Below are 22,750 nucleotides of genomic sequence, written 5' to 3'. Positions count from 1 at the left end.
GGGCTTAATTTGATTTTATGCCTAGAAAACATGCTGGGTCTTCCTATTGGTGGAGGCCGTATTGTTGGAGAAACACGGTACTGAGATGCTAATGTTCCTGAAACTCCTGTAACCTAGAAAATTATCAACCTAATCCCTGTATTCATTTTTTTCTATATTCTGTATTCATTGTTATCTAGACTATAAATTAATCCATTTGGATGGAAGATTTTCATTAAACCTTCATTGTTTTTAATATACCTAACCCTAGTGATATAGTTATTCTATACTTTTGTTGGTTATATTTGTTTTTACTATACAAAATTATATGTTTTTACTTTGAAAAGCTTTATAGCATTTTAAGGCATTGTTTTCACATAGGCATACCATATGTATACTTTCTGAAAAAATTGCTTGCAACCACTTGATAGGACCAAATGGCTGCAGAAAATTCTTCAACTAGAGAACTCTGCTATTTAATGGACTTCTGCTTTTTCAAGCTCTATTGGATAGACTCCTTAATATTTTAAATGAATTCTGACCAAATCGCTGGTATGCTTAATATAACAATATAACAGTGTCAGTTGTATTTCAACCAATGAAACGTTTATTGTCAATGCACAACATGTGTACAATGAAATTTTATAACTTTAAAGCTTAAAGGTTCGATATTATTTATGAAAATCAGGTTTAACACAAATCCTAACAGCTATAAGTCGTTAACTATAAGAATCCAGCGACTGTCCTGATTTTTGAAGCCTTCGTTGAAAACGTGCCAGTATTTTGCAGAAGGGAAATGAGGAGATTCTGCAGGAGATTCTGACAAGAGGCAAAAAATGCCAGGAGTCGTGGTTCCGAAAGAGTGGAAGGCTGCACAAATCTCCCATTTCTATTCTGACTAAAAGCTCTGGAAGACCTGGAAAGGCTACCAATATTTCTCAAACTCGACAACTTTTTAAGATGTATGGATATCATCAATGCAGGGCTGGCTGGGGAACTCTGGGAGTTGAAGTCCACACATCTTAAAGTTGCTGAGGGCTGAGAAACTCTGAGCTAATCTTCCGGCACCTCGACTTCTCTTTTTCGTTGCCTCTCATCTGCAACGGAACTGTAAGCCCCGCCCGGATTTGATGACGCGAGGAGATTCCCGCTCCCAGTTGTGGTCGCTTGGCCAAACTTCACCCTTTCCTACCCTAAATCCCGAGCACCGGGGCCCAAAGGAACCCCGCCTTCTTGCTTTAAGTGACCAATCAGCCAATGTAAGAATCAGAACGGGCTTTTTTTCTCTCTCTCTCTCTCTTTTCTTTTTCTTTTCCCCTCTCCGTGTTTTCTTCCACACCCAGCCCGCGAGGCTGAGTCTCGCGATACTCGAGAGCCGGCTCGGTTCCTGGTTGGTGGGACCGCGTTGAGAAAGCCGGGGCGGGCAGAGGAGAGCGGGGCCTGAAAGAAAAAGAAGAAGAAGAAGAAGAGAAAGAAAAGAGTCGCGCGCGGAGGGAATCGGGGAGAACTCCGCTCATTTGTCACTTTTGTCTTTCGAAGAAGCAGGAGTCGGGAGCTCGGCGCCCCTTGGCCGTTTTCATCTCCCCTCCCCGGACGGTGTTCATTATGTCTGCGCTGGGACCGGAGAACGAGAACGTGAGCTCCCTTTCGGGCACCGCTTCAGTTCCCAGCGGCGGCATGGAGAACCCAGGAGGGGGGCCGGCTTCCGCCGAAGGGACGCCCGGGATAAACGACGAAGGAACGGTAAGAGGAGTCCGGCCGCTAGAAAAACCGGCGCTGCGTGGGGGCGACCCGCCGCAGGTTCCTCTCGCCGGCTGAAGCGGGCGGGCGGGCGGGGAAGGGCGACAGGCATCGTGGAGCAAAGGACCTCGGCCGTTTCTTCGGACCGAATCTGGGAAGCGCTCGGAACCGCCGAGTTTCTCGGGCGGGGACCGAGCCGTTGGCACCGGAGACAATAGGGAAGAAGAGCCGAGCGGGCGGCTGTTGAAGCTCCTCTAAGCCCAGCCGAGCGAAGAGTGATGGGCGCGGGTATCCCGATGGAGGCGAGCGATTTTCCCGTGGGCGACGCCGCTCCTTTCTCCGGTTTAATCGCGTTGCCTCTCCTGCCCTCCCCCCTCCGTCCCCCTCTTTATTTTGTTTTGTCTCCGCCGGCAGCTGAGCCCTTAGTAACAACAGCCGTAGCCCTTCGACTTATCTACCGCTTCACGGTGCTTTATAGCCCTCTCTGAGCGGTTGACGTATCGCCCTCAACCTTAATCTGGCTCCTCATCGGCGAAGCTTCGCTTGCTCTCTATCCGGTCGCCTCCTTGCCCTGCCCTCCTCCTCCTTCTATCGCAAAAGCTCCGTCGGCGCGGTCCTGGCTGGGCTGCAGGTGGGAGCGGGCGGGATGCTTTCCAAAAGAAAGGGCATTGGCCGCGCATCGTGTTCGTAGCGAAGCGGTCCTTCCGACGCTCGCGGTCGGTTTAAAACCAGGGGTCTCCAAACCTTGGCAACTTTAAGACTTGTGGACTTCAACTCCCAGAATTCCTGAGCTAACATGACTTGGAGGAGGAATTTTGGGAGTTGAAGTCCACAAGTCTTAAAGCTGTCAAGTTTGAAAACCCCCGGTTTGAACATCCAATGTTGCGCCCTCGGCGGCGTCGAGATGGTTACCTTCCGTGTGTGGCCGGTTGTAGCCTTGGAAGCCTCCGGTCGCCTCAGCTCAGAGTTTGGAGGGGCTCCCTGGGCAAAGCGGCGTGGTTGGTGCTTCAGAAGAGGCCTTCGCTTTCGGTAGGTGGATTGGTTTCACGATTAGGATGTGCAGACTTTGTCAAAAAAATGCTGTGGCCAGGCCCAGGGACCACTGCTGTTGATGGTGGAAAGTCATTTGGACTCAGTTCCTCCTGGTGGCTCTGCATTTCTGGAGAAACGACCCTTCTCCACTTGTCCAGGGGCTTCTTCACCTGCTTTATATTGTATTCTGAGGTTTCTGCTCAAACTGTTGAAAAGGCTAAAGGTAAAGTTAAAAATGTACAAAAACACACAAACCCTCAAGGTAAATTTTAAGGAATCGTTCTTTGAAAATAACATAGGATCTTTTTCCTTTTTATTTTTTTTGCTACAGTATGTTATATTATTTGATTTAAAAATAAAACAGGTGACATATACTGTTGGAAAGGTTAAAGGTTGTATTTATTAGGCTATTAATCTGAAATAAACCAGGAAATGCAACCTATTTGTAGGTGGATTCCAGGCTATTTTACTTCTAGGTGCTGCTAAAGTATGTATGTTATAAAATGTATTCAGAAGTGCAGCTGCAACTGTGTATTTTGTGTCTAGCTTCTGTCATAAATTCCCACTTCCCAAACTTATATTAGTACAGTGTCACCTGAACATTGAATAGTTTTGAATAAATGTCTTTTTATAATTGCATAATAAGATACATCGATGTTAAGCAGTGTGTTACTTGCTTCCTTATATCTTTGCAACTAGACTGAGCACGTTAATACACTTGTTTGAATCATATGTGGTTTTTTTATTTCATTTTTAGTAATGTAATTAGGTAAGGATGTGAAACTCCAAATACGTCATTGGTAGCAAAATTCAAGAATGTATAAATATCATAAATCACATTAATTCATATATTTGGAAGACAATGAATTGATCCATAATCTTGTTAGGATAGAGGAATTATTTATATCGAGTTCTACAAATTAAGTAAGACTTGTTAATGAAGAATTTCTAGCTATTTTTTAAAAATATTTTGATCAATTCAAGGCGATAAAGTCTTATGGTTGTAAAATCTACTTAAATACTGGATAAAGTCATGACTTAGTCCAGTTTTTCACTTTGGTTCCTTCAAATGTTAGAATGTTATTTTTATAATGCATTTTATGTAATCGTTACTGATTTTATGCAATTTCAAATAATATATTTTAGTAAAAAATAAAAGGAAAAAATCGTATGTTAATTCACTGAAAACAATTACACATTTACATTAAGGTTTTTTTTTTGTGCTTGTACATTTTAACTTATATGTTTTATTTATTTAATCCTTACCTTTATGTGTTACCCCATCTGCATACTCTAGGACAGGGGTCCCCAACCACCGGTCCGCGGAACAACTCCTACCGGGCCGCTGGCTTGTAGGGCGCTCTTTTGATGAGGCTTCCGGTGAGCTTTTCTGGGTAGAAAGCTCACCGAAGCACGCCATCAAAAAGATGGCGGCGCTTAGCGCTCCGGTGAGCTTTTCCGGTAGAAAGCTCACTGGAAGCACGTTTTCATCAAAAAAGATGGCGGCGCCCCAGCTGATGCTGGTACCGGGCCGCGGCGCCCAGCTGATGCCGGTACCGGGCCACGGCGTAAAAAAGGTTGGGGATCACTGCTCTAGGATATCTGTATCCATAAAAGAGTCTCGCCATCCTTAACAACAGCCAATTCATATTACAAATTTAAAACACAATCAGAAGCGGTATTATACTTACTAGTATTTTGACCCTGCAGGGGTGAAGAACCTAATTAATACGATCTTTTGTCTATATGGGACATCTTAGAGTACAGGTAGTCCTCAATCTACGACTACAATTGAGTCCAAAATTGATGTTGCTAAGTGAGACATTTGTTAAGTGAATTTTTTCCCCATTTAAACTATCTTTCTTGCCCAAGTTATTAAGTGAATCACTGCAGTTGTTAAGTCATTAACATAGTTAAGTGAATCTGCAACCATCATAAATTTGAACTAGTTGCCAAGTGTCCAAATTTTGATCATATGACCATGGGGATGGTGCAAAATGTGCAAAAAGGTTATAAATCACTTTTTTTCAGTGCAGTTGTAAGTTGGTCACTAAATTAATTGTTGTAAGTCAAGTCCTACCTGTATAAGGGTTTGACTAAAGTTGTAGTGTTATATGCATCATGACATAATCATACAAACAATGCATATTTTGTATTACATAATTTTTGTGTTGGCGCACATCTCTTTATCCTAATTCCTTGAAAAATATTCGCAAGCATTGCTAATTGTAATTAGATTGAACATTGACACTAATATATATACTTCTTGTTCAATAGAACTTGGTTATATAAATTCTATGAAGTTTTGTAAGATTGTTACAAAAATTGTCTTTTTTATTTCATGATTTATTTTGTGAGCCCCCTAAAAATAAATAATTGTGGCAGCTCAGAAATATTGGAAATATATTCCTTACTTAAATATATATATCATTGGAATCACCTAACAAATTGATTTCTGCCAGTAGAGGCCTTGGAAATGTGTGAAGTATATTGTGTAGAGCAACTACCCTTTTCAAAATGTTCACATAGCTTTATCTACCAAAATGTTTCTGATTGTCTTTTCCCTTTGAATGTGTGTACTTGCATGACTATGATCTGTATTTCTAAGTACAATCCAGGATGCTGGTTGCCACCAATAAAATCTTACATACTTCAAGGGCCTGGCTATTTTCAAGACCTCACACATAAATTTTGCCCGCCCAGTTTGAAGATGTTGATATTTTTTAGTTATTGTGAGGCACAAAAGGAGATTTCCCAAAAGTGGGCATTAATAAAGGAGAATATTTGTAGCTCAGGGTTGAAATGAAGTCCTTAATACTCTCTGAGCTTGGTTATTTTCTTGAAGATGTTTCATTATCCAAGCTAGGTAACATCTCAAAAATGGTCATTTTGTGGGAGGCTTCCTTCTCTGACAGACTCACTCTAGTTGTGAGGCAAGGATAATTATCATTCTTCTGGTCTTCTGAAATATTGTAAAAACATGGCTGTTCTGGATGGTCTTTGGAACTTGATGCTGTAGAACTCCTAGTGGCAAGAGTATTAATGTAATGCAACACAGCACAATGCAACACAGACAAGATAATATATAACTTTAGTGTAATTTTATATTTATTATGTTTTATATTATTACTGCATTGTCTTCCACCATTCCTTTATTGCCACGTAGAATATGTTTTACTGATGTGGTTTATAAACTCATAAATACCGTGTTTTCCCAAAAATATGACCTACTCTGAAAACAAGCCCTACCCCGATGTTAAGCCCTGTCACAGTCTGGTTGTACAAGGTGGGGCGAGGCACAGATGTAAAAATCAATGGCACAACACACCACGCAACATCCTTCTGAAAGCGGCTCTACCAGCATGCTGAGGCCGCTTGTTGTCCTTCTGAGAATGGCTCCATCGGCGCAACAAGACCCGAGCTCCAGTGTCCCAGCAGCAGCAGGGCCAGCAGGCAGGCAGGGCAGAGGTTGGGTCATGTCAAGAGTAGATGGGGCTGGTGGTAGCAGTGCTCCCATTCCCATTGGCCCCTGAGCTCGCTGCATCTTGCACATCAATAAAATAAGACCTCCCCAAAAATAAGCCCGAGTGCTTTTTTCGGGGCCCAGAAGAAAATAAGACCGGGTCTTATTTTGAGGAAAACAGGGTATATACTTTTTCTGTATATAGTTTGGATTTCCAAAACAAATGTTGATGTTTGTAAAGTATAAAATGTGAAAGAGTAGTAAAGGGATGCCATTTGTTCCTTAGGAACTTGGTGATGAATCTCCAGGAAAACAAAAAGAAAATCAAGAACCAGATCCTACATATGAAGAAAAAATGGTAGGTATTTTGTATTGTAATGTATGTGATTATTTCAGGAATTGACAGTTTGGTTCATGCACTGGGGAGCCAAGCATCTCAAACTTGGACTGAGCTATCAAATAATCTTGATACTTTATCAAAGCAATTTTGGTTTATTTTGGAAGGCTTTTTTAAAGAACGGGCATAGAAGAGTTTCTTTCCTAGAAGCCACTTTCTATTCATACTCTTAAGTTTCCTTCAAACTCTGTTGACATTCCCCACCCAGTCTTCAGCTATTTATTTCTAGCAGTGTCATTCATGGTAATCAGAAAGCTTCCTTGACCACCCCAGAGATTGCATGTTAAATTATGTTTTTTTCTGCTTTTGCGCCACTTTATAATTTCAAATGTTAAAAATTAATTCTAGAATTTGATTCTTTTTTCATATACATTTTCTTGTTTTCTTGCTAATCTTTATAACTTTATTGCAGCAAACCGATCGAGCAAACAGATTTGACTATCTGTTGAAACAGACAGAGTTGTTTGCACATTTCATTCAGCCTGCTGCTCAGAAGACTCCAACCTCACCCTTAAAAATGAAACCAGGAAGACCAAGAATAAAAAAAGATGAAAAACAAAATCTGTTATCTGTTGGAGAGTGAGTACCAACAGAGTTATATTTATTTTGAAAATGTGTCATTGTAATATTTTTAGCACCTTTGAGTTGTAATGTGCAAAGGACGTCATGCAACTAAATAAATGTGAAACACAAAGATAGATCATGATTGAATACAAATATGTAGACACTATGGTAGATTGTTCTTAAATTGTCTGGGAAAGTCTACCTCTGATGAGAATTGATAGGGCCATATATGTGAATAGCATATAGCTTATAGTGCATTGGAGCACTCTCTGGGTGTTTGGCCACCAACAAGCCGGGTCCTCGTTTTAACAACCTCGGAAGGATGGAAGGCTGAGTCAACCTTGAGTCGGTCAGGATTGAACTCCTGGCAGTCAGCAAAATTAGCTGCAATACTGCATTCTAACCACTGCACCATTACGACTCTTCACTGTGAAACTCTAAAGCAGGGGTGTCCAACCTTGGCAACTTTAAGACTTGTGGACTTCAACTCCCAGAATTCCTCAGCCAGCTTTGCTGGCTGAGGAATTCTGGGAGTTGAAGTCCACAAGTCTTAAAGTTGCCAAGGTTGGACACCCCTGCTCTAAAGTCTGAGATATAAGAAATACCTTCTATAAGGAATATCTTCTATAATGATGTTTAAGTAAGCTTTAAAAAGAGTTGCCAGGACACTGTCTTTGAATGTCCTTTTTTCAGCATGTGATACAGGACTATCTCTCTCTACATTTTCTAGTTTTGAGTTGGAGAGAAATAAAAATACCCATTCGAACGGGTAGCAAATATTTCCTAATAGAGTTTCATATATGCATGCTTTGAATATTTTCAGAATTGAGTGAAATTGCAGACATGGTTTTAGTTCAGTTCCTGGGTTACATGATTGAAAGAAGGAAAACTGACATGGCCTATGTGCTGTGATGAGATTTGATATTTAGAAATAGAAAAACAGCCAATACTTCCTGAAAACTACTATGAAGTATTTGCATATTATAGAATAGAAGAACCATACAGGCTATTATAATTAATAATAGTTGTTTGGAAAACAGGAAAAAGCTTAAGAATGGAGAATGAGCCAATAGCATCTTGAGCTGTGAATAACTTGCCTCTCACATTGGAAGCATTGTGAATTTTTTTAATGGGTTATTTTTCTCTTCAGACCTCAGATCACCGAATTTTTGTTTTTATTTATTTTATTTCTTCCCCCAACCAAATGTTTTCCAATAATTTACTTGAGTTTTTAGAGAGTAATAACTTGGATAAAGTCATAAATCCTATTACATAAGCTCTCTTCAACATGTATTGGATTGGAAAGCATAAAAAGTTGTGATGAATATATTTTTTCCTCAGATTAATTTGTAATAGTACTATATAAAAATTTGGCTTGTTTTGGAATCTACAATAGTTAACTGTTTATTTTCTTAACATTTCCATTATTTCTAGCTATCGCCATCGTAGAACTGAACAGGAAGAGGATGAGGAGCTTTTAACAGAAAATTCCAAGAGTACTAATGTATGCACTCGATTTGAAGAATCTCCATCCTGTATGTAATACTTTTTGTTGTTTATATGTGACCATTGGGAACTATCCAAAATTAAAAGATTTTGATACTTACTTTGCTCATTTAGAATCATAGCATCCACACATTTGCCAATATTATCCAACTTAAATTAATATTTTTTAATGTTATATGCTCCCTTTTCAAAACAGAACTCTTCCTAGAACAGATTAATATATTCATATTGGCATTTTGAATAAATTTTTCATGCAAACATTTAAATATACTTATTCTGCTATTATGTTCTACTTTTTTTATTCATTATATCCAACTTCTAATAGAACAAAACCTTTTTTTTAAGCAATATGATTTTTCTGGTGAAAAATGGGAATATGTTTTAAATTGTCTACAAGAAATTACTGTATTTTTCAGTATAAGACACACTTTCTCCTCCCAAAAGTGGATGAAAATGTCTGTGATCTTATACAATGAATGTTGCCGAAGCCCCGCCCACATGCCACCCCCCCCACCCTTCGGCTCTGCCTCCCAGCCATTTGCTTTCTTGCAGCAAACAGCCTGGTCAGCTTCAGCACAGCCTGATTAGCACAAGCAGCTGATTGTTGGTTGGATCTGCATCCCAGTGATCAGCTGTTTCAGGCTGCAGGGATCGCCATTGCCTATTGCCGCCTCCGCGTGCCCTATTTTCGGCCTGTTCTGGCGGGGATCAGAACGGGCCAAAAATGGGGCATGCGGAGGCTGAAAACGAGAGAGGTGCAATAGGCAATGGCGATTCTTGTAGCCTGAAAGAGCTAATCATCGGGAGGCCGATCCAACCGACAATCAGCTGCTTGTGCTAATCAGGCTGTGCTGAAGCTGACTAGGCTGTTTGCTGCAAGGAAGCAAATTGCTGGGAGGCAGAGGCAGATTTTTCCCCCCATGTTTTCCTTCCCAAAAGCTAGCTGTGTCTTATACTTTGGAGCATCTTATATCTGAAAAATACGATATATTTCCAAACTGGATTCTAAGTTGAGCATCAAATTTATCTCTTCTAGAACTACTACAGAAAAGTTATATGCAAAATCCACCCCCAATTAAATATGTGTGTAATAGAGATTTCAGGTTTTAAAAATTACACAATTTTAAAATATATGTTCCCATGTGTGATCAAAACTGTTTTTCCTCCTTGATTTTGAATGTGTTACCATGTATAACAGAAATTTAGGGATTTGTTGTTTGCTGCTTCATAATGAACTCTTTCATGGAGTATCATTTCTAGTGTTTGAGAACAGACAGTTAATTTGTTTGGTTAGTGGCAAGTGGAAGCGAAGATATACACCTTTCAAAAAAGATTGCCAATAAGTATATTCATGCATTTGTATGTAATAATTTATTATGATTTGAGAGGGTTTGTTTATCCTCTTGTCAAGGTATATTAGAATGCCATAATTTGTTTTCATAGGGATATAGCATTTCTTTTCAAATAAAAAATAAACAAAATTGTCTAGTTTTCTATTGATTAATCTTTCTGGAACTGTTAGTATTTTTATTCATTAATTGAACAGTCAATATTTTTATTAATTTGTACTCTATTCCCGTTTCTGATGTTAGTTAACATTTTGCAACTAGTTGGTAGACATGAGAAAAATCCTGAGTTAACAAAGAATTTGCTTTGTATACATTTAATTTAGTCATGATATCATAACATTTTGCATTTTATTCTGTTAAGAATATGGACTGAAGATTAGTCCTTTCTCCTGTGGTATTGGGAATACTTACTATGAAGAAAATAAGAGGTGACTTTAAATTTATTATTACTTGCTTCTGTCTCTTATTGCAGATGTGAAATGGGGAAAATTGCGTGATTATCAAGTCAGAGGATTGAACTGGCTCATTTCTTTGTATGAAAATGGTATCAATGGTATTTTAGCAGATGAAATGGTATGCAGAAAGTTGCTTTTATTTAGAATTAAAGTGAAAATTAACATTTAATTTTAATTATTACAATCTTGTCCAGTTTCTTTTTTGTGAACTGTTGCTAAATTTTGAAATTGATTATAAATTATATAATAGCATGAAATGCAAGTCACAGTGAATTAATTCAAAATTGAATAAGAGGAGAATGTTTTTATGTCAAAATGTAGGCTTTCTGGTTGTAGATTTTCTAGTCTGTCCTGTCCCAATATAAAAAATACTGATATAGTTGTAAAAAGCCTACTAGTAGCAGATATATGTTGTTGTTGTTTTTTTAAAAAAAACAGTGCTTATTCTAGTAGCAAATTGAAAGTTGGTTTTTTGATTCGAGTGGTAGTTGGATAGGTAAAATATTTCTTATTTTATGTAATTAGTCCTGACTAGCCATATTGAACTTAGATATTTTGGAAAAATGTGCTTTTTAAATATCTTTAAAAATAAGAGGCATATTTTCTAAGAAATGTAATTATTTGATGTGGCTTCTGTGAAGGTTTTCAATCTTAACTAGAATTATTGTCTAAGTCTTGGTTCTGGAGCCATTACTGTAAATATTATATGAATTGCAGAATGTTTTATTTTGTGTTCTGGGGTTGTCCTGGGTTTTATATTTTGAGCATGATATATCATGCAGATTGCAATCTTATTTTCCTACATAGTTAAAATTATGAATATATAATGTTTTTTATTATAAAGGATAATATGATAGTGTTAAAGAGAGTAGCATATTTTTGAATGTTGATCTAACTGGAGATGATTGTATATTTGAAAATAGGCTTTCTGATAATAGAAAAGCTCATCATAAGAAAATTAACAATTCTTAATACACTTTCAAGAAGAATTTGTGATATGGGATACAAATATGTATGCATACACAATCATACATTTTCTAAATTGAATATATTGATACATACAAACACACACACACACACACACACACACACACACACACACACACACACACACAAATATTCCAAAATGGATAAAAGACAGCTGGCTTTATTGAGGTGTACAATTGCATTTAGTTGTTGCTGAAATCTGCCTTTGCAAACTCAGTGTGCATACATGCATACAAACACACACACACACACACACACACACACACACACACACACACACACACACATGTATCTTGCTCCCTGATACAAATTAACTTTTTATGTATATACATTGTTAACAGGGTCTTGGAAAGACATTGCAAACAATTTCTCTTCTTGGGTACATGAAACATTACAGGAACATTCCAGGTCCTCATATGGTGTTGGTTCCTAAATCAACTTTGCATAATTGGATGAATGAGTTCAAGAGATGGGTGCCAACTCTTCGAGCAGTATGTCTGATAGGTGACAAAGACCAGCGGGTGAGTATGAATTCAAGTATGTTTCTCTACTAGTCATATACTTGTTTAGTGACAATTAGCCTACCTTGCCTATAGCAAAGTACTGGGGATTGGTAAGTGAAGTTTCATATGGATAGTAACAGACTTATGAGACCATTAAGTGAGATATCATTTAACTATGACTTGTGATTTTCCTGCTGGCTTCTCCATTGACTCTGGTTGTCAGAAATAGGTTTGAAAAGTGCCTGAATCACAATCAATAGCTGCAGGGTTACTGTGATGGTTGTAAAGTTACATTTCAGCACCATCATAATTTTAAATGATCAATTGCCAGGGAAGTCACTAAAGGTCTACCTGTGTCCTACTGTATTCCACTAAACAATAAATGTTATGGAATACTTTAAAGTTTCTTATCAATTATATCTCTATTTGACAAATGCATTTTTGCCAGGAGCTGTGGTGGCACAGTGGTTAGAATGCAGTATTGCAGGTTACTTCTGCCTACAGCCAGGAGTTTGATCCTCATGTCTCAGGCCTTGCATTCTTCCGAAGTCAATAAAATGAGGACCAGATTGTTGGGGCAATATACTGACTTAGTAAAGTGTTCAGAGAGTGCTGTAAAGCACTATGTAGCAGTACATAAGTCTAAATTCTTTTGCTATTGTTATTTGATTCAGCTTGAATTTTGTGTACAGTATTGGAAGTTAAATTGAAATCTACCATGTTTCCCTGAAAAGAAGACTTATTCTAAGAATAAGGCCTAATTAAGACCCCACTCACTCCGTCCCACTGTCTGGTTTTACGAACTGGGGCGAGGCGCATGCATAAAAGTCAAGTTAGGGCAGGGACGGGGGGTTGGAACTGGCCCACCTGCCCTGAACCCTCTTATCTTAGGACCGCTGCAGTCAGGCCTCCTGACACGTGTTGAGTCACTGGCTGACTTCTGCGGCCACTTGCAGACAGACGGCACATGGTGTATTGTGCCGGTGCGGCCGCTTCTGGCAGGACACTGTATGACTCGCATTCTCACCAGTGCCACCGTTATGGCAGGAGGCTGCATGCCTTATGCCGATGCTGCCGTTTGCGGCAGGAGGCAGCATATCATGTCACACTGGTGCTGCTGCTCATGTGCACAATGGCGCAATGCACCACATGGCATCCTGCAAGTGGTGGCACCAGCACAATGAGCCACATGCTATTCTTCTGCCAGCAGTGGCACTGGTGTGATGTGTCATGTGGTGTCTGGCCCAGAGTGGCCGTGAGCAGCTGCAGAAGTCAGGCAGCGGCACAACAGGTGTCAGCGCGTGGGAGACCTGGCTGCAGTGGTCCTAAGGTAAGCGGGTAAAACAACCCCCGAAAATAAGACCTGGTCTTATAACTTTGCTGTGTTTTAATAATTAAAAATACCGCAAAATTTAAGGATGTTATAGTGTCATTGTTTGAAATCTTCTGTTACCACAACAGTGTTCTGCCAGTTAGGAATTATTATTCAATTAAACTTTTAAAATAAAGAACACAAGGGTTTTGCTTTACAGTTTCTTGATTTAATTGTTTCTAATTCTTTATGCAGTCAATTAAAGAAAATGTATTGCTATGTTTATTCATTCTAAATTAGTTAATATTAGGACTGATGATTATGCATTATTTTTAAAATATACCTCCCTTGGTCTTTTTAGCTGCCACCTTACTCTTGACATGATCTTTTGGAAAACCTGGTCAGAAGCTGATGCAACACAGTTTGAATTTTTGGATTAGCTATTAGCAGTGTTACAAATTACCCTGAGTTTTTAATACTGTATTAAACCCTGAAGTTCCTCAGTACATTAAGTTTATATTATATGTAATTTTAGGGAACAAGTGTAATGTATTTGAAATTATCGGGATCACACGTGGATATATTTAATAATAACTGGCCATAAAATACGCATTCTGTGGTATAGTATTGATTATTTCTTTCTTTAAAACGTTTAATTCAATATTTTGTTTGATTAAGGCTGCTTTCGTGAGAGATGTTTTGCTGCCTGGTGAATGGGATGTCTGTGTAACATCATATGAAATGCTCATTAAAGAGAAATCAGTATTCAAAAAATTTAACTGGAGATACCTAGTTATTGATGAAGCCCACAGAATTAAAAATGAAAAGTCAAAGGTAATTTTAAATACCCCATTTAGGTAAGAATTTAAATTTTGCAGATTGCTTTCCTGTCAAATGTTTAAAATAATTATTTTTCTTTCAGTTGTCAGAAATTGTAAGAGAATTCAAGACTACAAATAGGTTATTGTTAACTGGAACACCATTACAGAACAACTTACATGAACTGTGGGCACTTCTTAATTTTTTATTGCCAGATGTCTTTAATTCAGCTGAGGTAATGTATGAAAATATTTGTGATATTTAGTTGTATCTTAATTTAAAAATATGGCTGAATGAAAGATTATATGATATTTATGTAGATGAAGTGATTGGTAAACAGTTTGTGGGTAAAGCCTCAGTGATCCTGATCAAAATAATTATATCCTAACTGCTAATAGAAATAGAAAAATGATCATCATTTGGAAAACTATAATTAAAACAGGGATCCCCAACCTTTTTGACGCCGCGGCCCGGTACCGGCATCAGCTGGGCGCCGCGGCCCGGTACCGGCATCAACTGGGCGCCGCCATCTTTTTTTGACGAAAAAGATGGCGGCGTGCTCCGTGAGCTTTTTCGGGTAGAAATGGCTTTCTACCCGGAAAAGCTCACGAAGCGCATGCGCCGCCATCTTTTTGATGAAAAAGTGCTTCCGGTGAGCTTTCTACCCGGAAAAGCTCACCGGAAGCACTTTTTTACCAAAAAAAAGATGGCGGCGCCCAGCAACCAGCGGCCCGGTAAGAGTTGTTCCGCGGACCGGTATCTGGGGACCCCTGAATTAAAAGGGAACATAGGTACAGGTTTGCCTCTTGATTTAGGAAGCATTTCTCGGCAAGTATAAATAGTTTTAAGCAACAGCAACATTTCTGTAGGAATCTATTAGTTGAATTTGATGAGATAACAACAATAATATTATACTGTCAACAACAGATTTGACTGTGGCACTGTGAGCTAATGAAATAAATGTTTAAAATTGAAAATAAAACATTTTTTAAAAAAATATTAAAGTATTTGAGAAAGAAATATTTCTAGCAAGGTAGAAAACTATATCATTGATGGTGGTTATCTTCAAAAGTATAATTCTTCAGTACTTTAGAGCAGGTTGGAAATCAGCCTTATCTTTAGTGCTATTTCAATTTTTTCCCCCACTGATTCTATTTTATAAGTGGAAATGAAATTATGGCTTTAGTAGATCTTAAAATTCATTAAGAAGAATTGTGTTATCCATATGCGAGAAGAGTAGAGGTATGTTCATTTATCTCATATTAAATGTTGACATGAATGTCAGCCAACATGAGTTATCTAGCAGCATTCCTGTATCATTTGAGCAAGAAATCGGAATTGAAACATATTTTTTGGAAAGCTAGAACTCAAGATAATAACAATAGCTTTTATTGTCATTGTACATCATGTATGCAACAAAATTGGTTATAATAGTTAAATTCTTTTTGTATTTAATAGATGTGTGGGAAAGGAATAGTATATTAATGCTGATTTATTGGTAATGGATTATTTGATTATAAAGCATGTTTTTTAATGCAGGATTTTGATTCATGGTTTGATACAAACAACTGTCTTGGGGATCAAAAATTAGTAGAACGGCTTCACATGGTGAGTTTCTTTTAAAAAATGAACTAACTTTGGTCTATTTTTACTACATAGCTCTCACTCTGTGCAGTATCTCCATGTATTCTACCTAGAAAGCAATAAAACGTGTCTCTAAACTTTGCTTGAGGCACTGTTGGTGCAGATACCGCAACATTTTCCAATTTCATAAATAGCACAAATAGTCTGGTGGTCATTGGGACTTGTGATTTCCTCTATCTTTCTTTCCATAAATGTTATATAATAGTTGAGGTTTCTCCATTTGCATGCATGAAGTCCTTGGAACCACAATTAGATATAGCATGGAAAGCTGATCCTTTTGAAAGAGAAATTAATCCAGTAGTATAAAACACAATTATTTTACTGTGTTATATTATTTATTATAATTGGCAGGTACTACGACCATTTTTGTTACGTCGTATAAAAGCTGAAGTAGAGAAAAGTTTGCCTCCAAAAAAAGAAGTTAAAATATATGTTGGTCTCAGCAAAATGCAAAGGGAATGGTAAGTAATTAAAATTAGTATTTGAATAAATATAACTTCTCTATGTTGCTGATTTTTTTTTTATTAAATCTTGAAATATTTACATTACATTAATGCAGGATTGAGAACCTCAGTTGCCTTTGTCTTTCAACATAGGTACACAAGAATCTTAATGAAGGATATAGATATATTGAACTCTGCTGGAAAACTGGATAAAATGAGACTATTAAACATTCTTATGCAGTTACGAAAATGTTGCAATCATCCATACCTTTTTGATGGAGCAGAGCCTGGTCCCCCTTATACAACAGATATGCATTTGGTTACCAATAGTGGCAAAATGGTAGTTTTGGATAAATTGTTGCCAAAATTGAAAGAACAGGGTAACTATTTTATCTTATTGCTAAAAATTATTGGATAAAAGTCAAGAAAATGTTCACTCTGCATAAAAATAATGTAGAATTACAAAATTATAAAAGTAACTCTGTTTATAAATTAGCTTTTAATTCTAATTCTAAAAATCATTTGCTCATTTTATATTATACATTTTTAAGGATTTCTAATAACTTATTCAGATCCTATGTTGCTTTATGAGTACACTTATTTCGGTTCTTCATAAAATGTATTTAGAAGAATTTATTTCAGTAACAGTTTTAAAATTCTTTCTTCATGCAATAGGATCACGAGTCTTAGTCTTCAGCCAGATGACAAGAGTGTTAGATATATTAGAAGATTACTGTATGTGGCGAAATTATGAGTATTGCAGACTTGATGGGCAGACACCTCATGATGAAAGACAAGTAAGTATGCAGAAACAGGAGGTTCATTTGTTTGTCTTCACACTGAAGTGTGAATTGACCAATTTTTTTTATTGTAGGCTTCCATTAATGCATATAACGAACCTGGCAGTTCGAAATTTGTCTTTATGCTGAGCACACGGGCTGGTGGTTTGGGAATCAACCTAGCTACAGCTGATGTTGTGATTCTATATGATTCTGACTGGAATCCACAAGTAGACCTTCAGGCTATGGTGAGCTAGATTATTATGAAATTTTGTGTTCGAATCTGACTTTTTCCCCCCAGGGATATTGGACATGCAGCAATATGTTTGCTTGTCGGCCTGGATTTTTAATTAAAAATGATTATATTAAAATAAATTTTCTATGGGAATTATTACATATTATTTTTAAGTTGTAAATATTTAGACTTCTAAAAGTTATTCAAGAAAAATGATATTTGTTTGCCAATTGTTTATTGCTTATATTACAAAAATGTAATTTTTATGAATTGAGTATTCTTTTTTTCCCCTGCCACATAGGATCGTGCACATAGAATTGGCCAGACAAAGACTGTTAGAGTATTCAGATTTATTACAGACAACACTGTAGAAGAAAGAATAGTAGAAAGAGCAGAAATGAAACTTCGCTTAGATTCCATAGTTATTCAACAAGGTAAAAATGTTACATTGTTTTTTAATACTATGTGTGGTCAGTAAGCTAAATATAACCAAACTTAGAAAAAATGATTGCTGAGTACTGTAATGGGAAAATATACCCCAAAGTATTGTCTAGACATAAGGTTGATAGTTAAAAGTTATATCTAGAATGTTGATTTAAGAGTAGTTGCTGTTATAATTTTAATTGTAAATAATAATTGGAAGGATACAAAACTAATTTTGAGATAAGTTGCAAATCTTATTCATCAGTATGTACAATTGTCAGTTTTTAAACATTTTTAGATGAGGGGAAAAACCCTACAGTGTAAATAATCCAGTAATACATTCTGTTTAATGTTGGAGAATTGTACTTAATATTTAATATGAAAAATTGGTCTCACCTTTCCCTGGAATAGAATTACAGATTACATTTGAATAATAAAAGGTTACTACTTAAAAAAATATTTGCCAAATATTTGCCACAGAAGTAGATGTGCTTGGTATTACACTATTGTTTTAATCACAGCTCAGCTTTCAATACAGAAATAATTTATTTTTTTAGTTTCAAAACAAGTTAAATGTTGTGGTGTCAAAGAATTGCATGTTATTCCTATTTTTAAAACTTTTTTTGTGAAGTTATCAGCCTCTTGAGAATATTCTCTTTTTTATGTATATATAGGAAGACTAGTAGATCAGAATCTGAATAAATTGGGAAAAGATGAAATGTTGCAGATGATTCGACATGGAGCTACCCATGTCTTTGCTTCAAAAGAGAGTGAAATTACAGATGAAGACATTGACGGTATTTTGGAAAGAGGTGCAAAGAAAGTGAGTGGATATTAGGAACTAGTAGAAAAAGTTATACTAATCCTCTTCATTCAGATTTTGTCAGAAAACGATGTTGACTGTATGAGCACTGTTGTTGTGATAAAGCAGATTGTTACAAAACACTAATTAAAATCTGTTTATATATGTAGACTGCAGAAATGAATGAAAAACTTTCCAAAATGGGTGAAAGTTCACTCAGAAACTTTACAGTGGATACCGAATCTAGTGTGTATAACTTTGAAGGAGAAGATTACAGAGAGAAACAAAAGGTAATGCATTTATTTCCCTTCAATATGTCGGTTAACTTTACTGTCCATTTACAACTATGATGTTTCCATACAATTTTCTAAAAGTACCTTATGTTGCAGATGGCATTCACAGAGTGGATTGAGCCACCTAAACGTGAAAGAAAAGCTAACTATGCTGTTGATGCTTATTTTAGGGAAGCTCTTCGTGTCAGTGAACCAAAAGCACCAAAGGTAGGTGTCATTGAAACTTGTTAAAAATAAAATAAGTAGAAAAGCTTGTAAACTTATTCCTAAAATGTTTTATGCACATCGGTATCCATATTGTATTGATGAAATTTTTGGAATGTAAAACTATTCACAGCAGATTTATATATGCTTTTATTATACTTGTTTCCAACTATGTCTGTTCAGGCAGTGGTTAGAGATAGAATAGAGAATGGTTTTCTTCCCTATAGATTCAGTTTCTAGTTCCTCTAAAAAAACCATATCAGTTCCATTCATTGAAATATTTATTAAATTTTTTATATGTCTATATATGTGTCTGTGAATATATGTTTTGCATTTTGTCATTATTTTTGCTGTCTTTTTTTCTTTCAGTTTACCACTACATTGTTATTTCTTTGTTTTGTAATAATAGCAAACAATGAAAATAAATCAAGCAGAATTGGAGATTGCAGAAATTAAACCATTCGTGTATAGATTTCCTCAATTAATTAACAATTAAGTACATTTATGTATCAGTAGGGAGACACTTTTCGGGGGGGGCAGTAACATAAAATGGAAGTAATTTGTATTTTATGTGAAAATTAAATGCTGCTTAACTTCTGTTACTGAAGTGATTATGATTATAGTGCAATGTGTCTTTTTTTAAAGGCCCCGCGACCTCCAAAACAACCTAATGTTCAGGATTTCCAATTCTTTCCACCACGTTTGTTTGAACTGTTGGAAAAAGAAATTCTTTATTACAGAAAAACTATTGGATATAAGGTATTAGTCATCCATCTTTTGCTTTTTAAATTTAAAAAGTTCTTAATGTTTTACTATATGACAATAAAACAATTATGTTTTTATGTACTCAAAAATGTTTTGAGTAAAGCCACTAGAGGTTTATACAGTATATAAAACTATAATGTTTTTAGAGCATATAGTTACTTATAGAAATATAAATTCCTTAGGTACCTCGTAATCCTGACTTGCCAAATGCATCTCAGAACCAAAAGGAAGAACAAATTAAAATTGATGAAGCTGAACCGCTTAATGAAGAAGAATTAGATGAAAAGGAAAAACTACTTACTCAGGTATTTCTCATCAGCTAGACAAATTATAAACTATCCTTAATTCTTTTTCTAGACTTAGTAGGTACAGTGGAAAAAAAGTGTTCCTATAGTAAAGGAATACAAAATTGAAATATAGTTTTGTTCTACAACTGATCTATACTTTGATGGACATTGTTTTGTCAGTAACTGCATTTTATAAGCTTAGTACAGTCATGTTCTCTGTTGGCCCTTTTTAAAAATTATTCAACTGCACTGTTTTCTATATGAGCCTTTCTTTACTTTATTCTTCAGAATAATATTGGTTTAAGACTTCCAGAAACTAGTGTCCCCCAGTCCAAGTATTGAGAAATTTTTTTATTAATCTTAAATACTGTTCAGTACTGTTGAATACATTCAACAAATTTATCCAGTCCCATCATTCATAGATTGCTTCTGCCAGAGTTTGATGGATACAGTGGCATAGAAATGCCATAAACAAATATTTATTGTGTCGCTTCTTGAGTTGAAATCCAGCAAAGGGAAGAGTATTATTTGTGGGTATTTTTCCCTGAGAAGATACTATTGACCTCTTCTAATCAACTTTATACTTCTGGAGTAGCTTTTACAGTATGAGAATGACCTGAACTTGAATGAACTTGAATGAAATTGAGGATGGTTATTCAGTCATAAAGGATTTATGATTATGAGCTAGGGAGGCAAGAATTGCAGACTTCATTAGTTCTATTAGTGTGGTTATGAATCATGTTTAAAAATACTTAGAAGAATCAGAGTTTATCCTCAACTGGATAGTGTAATTTTTCAAGCTTCAGCTTCATCAACAACTCAACTGAGCTTTGTCTTCTAAAGCAGGGGTCCCCAACCACCGGGCTGCGGAACAACTCCTACCGGGCCGCTGGCTTGCTGGGCGCCGCCATCTTTTTTTCATGAAAAAGTGCTTCCGGTGAGCTTTTCCGGGTAGAAAGCTCACCGGAAGCACGTTTTCATCAAAAAAAGATGGCGGCGCCCAGCTGATGCCGGTACCGGGCCGCGGCGTCAAAAAGGTTGGGGATCACTGTTCTAAAGGACAGTAGTATTAAACACATTCTTTATTCCTTTTTTTTTTTTGGAAGGGATTTACAAACTGGAATAAAAGAGATTTCAATCAGTTCATTAAAGCTAATGAAAAATGGGGTCGTGATGACATTGAAAATATAGCTCGAGAAGTAGAAGGAAAAACTCCAGAGGAAGTCATTGAATATTCTGGTAACACTTTTTAAAATTTTTAAATAATGTAATAAAAGCTATATTCACAATCCAGTGTGATACAGTCTGATACATGCTGCCATTTTCATTTGACTCATTTCCATAATATGTGTAACATTACAAACAGTAAAACACTTATAATAAATGTAACATTAAAATGTACATCGTAAATAATAAAATAGTGAAACATTTACTAGAAACAATAAAGCAACATTTGAAGATTAACTTGCAGATTTGCTCTTCTTGCCCTTCTTTTTGGTAGCTTCCACTGGCTTGCTGCCAAAAACCTGCAGAAGACTTTCACTTTATTCCAGGCGAATGAGCATGGACACTGAATGTACACAACTTAAGCTTTAGCAAGCCAAGTACCATAGAGCTTTTTTGTGCATTTTTAAGTGCACATTGATCATCCACAACAAAGGAAATCAAGAGAATATACAGATTGCAATAATGAGCACATCTGTGCAAAAAGAAACTCATTTTTCATTTTCATTTTGCTCTTTTCAAAGCTGGCATTCATCTAGCCAACTGATCTAAAAACATTCATTAGTCATAGAAAACTTGTAAAAATCGGTACTATATTGATGATTTTCAAAACTTAGTGCGAGTGTACATTCTTTATACTCTTTTGTCCTATTGATTGTGAAGATTTCAGACTGCCCTTGAAGATAAGGGCACACTGTTTCAGACATCCTGAAATCAGGATGCCCAAACCCAGGCACAGTATGCACATATAAGCCCCCATCTGTTCTGTTCAAGTTCTGTTCAAGGCCAAAATATGGGTAGTTGTTTTCTTTTATATTCCATCTGCTTTTCTTTTGAAGAACATACAAGTTTTTGTGAGAAGGCTTTAGAATTACACGTAATCCTGCAACATTGTTACCATATTATTATAAAAGCTTTATCTAAGTCCTCTTAGTAGTTAAAATGATTCATTTTGTATCTTTACTGAACATGCTGAATTAACTTTCACTCTTTGTTGGAAAAGAAAGTGTGAGGCACTACATAAGGGGGCAAGATGAGTTAGATTTTCCAGCAATGGGATAACAATCAGGTGCTTGAAAGACCAGCCATTTTAAAATACACACAAATCAGTTTGTCACTGTTAAAGGCTGTGCTTTATGACTGCTTGTGGAAGTAAATCAAAGAGATCTCCTCAGACCTCAGAAAAAGAGTTGTTGATCCCCATCAAAATGAAAAGGCTACACATCCACTATCAAACTTAAAAGAGTCCACAAAAGAATTGTATACTTAGGAAGAAGGAAGAAACCGCTATTCTTTTGAATACACTCTGTCTTGGATTTGCAGAGGACTCCTGGGTAATCCAGTAGATTACCCAGCAATATCCTGTGTTAAATTCTATAGGAAAATGTTAAGGTAAGCTTAAACTTAACTTAAAAATGTGCTCATGCAGCATACCAATCCTAAACAAACAAATCTACAACAAAATGGTTGAAGCAGACCAAATGTCATCTTTTGGGAAGATAAAGGCCTTAAGCCAGTTGGCATGTTATGCTGATTGATGTGAGA

At 36.6% G+C, this 22,750-nt stretch overlaps 1 protein-coding gene across 2 annotated transcripts in view; it reads left to right on the top strand.

The window, feature by feature from the left end:
• The first annotated feature begins 1,103 nt into the window (after nt 1–1,103).
• Nucleotides 1,104–22,750, top strand: part of SMARCA5 (SNF2 related chromatin remodeling ATPase 5) — a 31,432-nt gene continuing 9,785 nt past the window's right edge. The window contains exons 1-21 of one of the 2 annotated variants that reach the window (XM_026668804.2): nt 1,104–1,238; nt 1,519–1,722; nt 6,501–6,572; nt 7,024–7,190; nt 8,610–8,710; nt 10,503–10,603; nt 11,814–11,993; nt 13,966–14,121; nt 14,210–14,341; nt 15,646–15,714; nt 16,102–16,211; nt 16,347–16,573; nt 16,869–16,990; nt 17,068–17,220; nt 17,509–17,641; nt 18,305–18,453; nt 18,603–18,722; nt 18,822–18,932; nt 19,575–19,688; nt 19,877–19,999; nt 21,088–21,220. In XM_026668804.2, coding sequence (XP_026524589.2) covers nt 1,110–1,238; nt 1,519–1,722; nt 6,501–6,572; nt 7,024–7,190; nt 8,610–8,710; nt 10,503–10,603; nt 11,814–11,993; nt 13,966–14,121; nt 14,210–14,341; nt 15,646–15,714; nt 16,102–16,211; nt 16,347–16,573; nt 16,869–16,990; nt 17,068–17,220; nt 17,509–17,641; nt 18,305–18,453; nt 18,603–18,722; nt 18,822–18,932; nt 19,575–19,688; nt 19,877–19,999; nt 21,088–21,220 — 2,806 coding nt within the window. In that variant the 5' untranslated portion in view covers nt 1,104–1,109. Of the gene's footprint in view, nt 1,239–1,518; nt 1,723–2,576; nt 2,749–6,500; nt 6,573–7,023; nt 7,191–8,609; nt 8,711–10,502; nt 10,604–11,813; nt 11,994–13,965; nt 14,122–14,209; nt 14,342–15,645; nt 15,715–16,101; nt 16,212–16,346; nt 16,574–16,868; nt 16,991–17,067; nt 17,221–17,508; nt 17,642–18,304; nt 18,454–18,602; nt 18,723–18,821; nt 18,933–19,574; nt 19,689–19,876; nt 20,000–21,087; nt 21,221–22,750 lie in introns of those variants that run through there. The other variant, XM_087963084.1, reaches the window with a different exon arrangement.

The sequence above is a fragment of the Notechis scutatus genome, chromosome 4 (assembly GCF_049901735.1).
Source record: "Notechis scutatus isolate UNSWTSFEM ecotype Mainland chromosome 4, rNotScu1.2, whole genome shotgun sequence".
Lineage (NCBI taxonomy): Eukaryota > Metazoa > Chordata > Lepidosauria > Squamata > Elapidae > Notechis > Notechis scutatus.
This window is presented reverse-complemented; position numbering and strand designations above follow the sequence as displayed.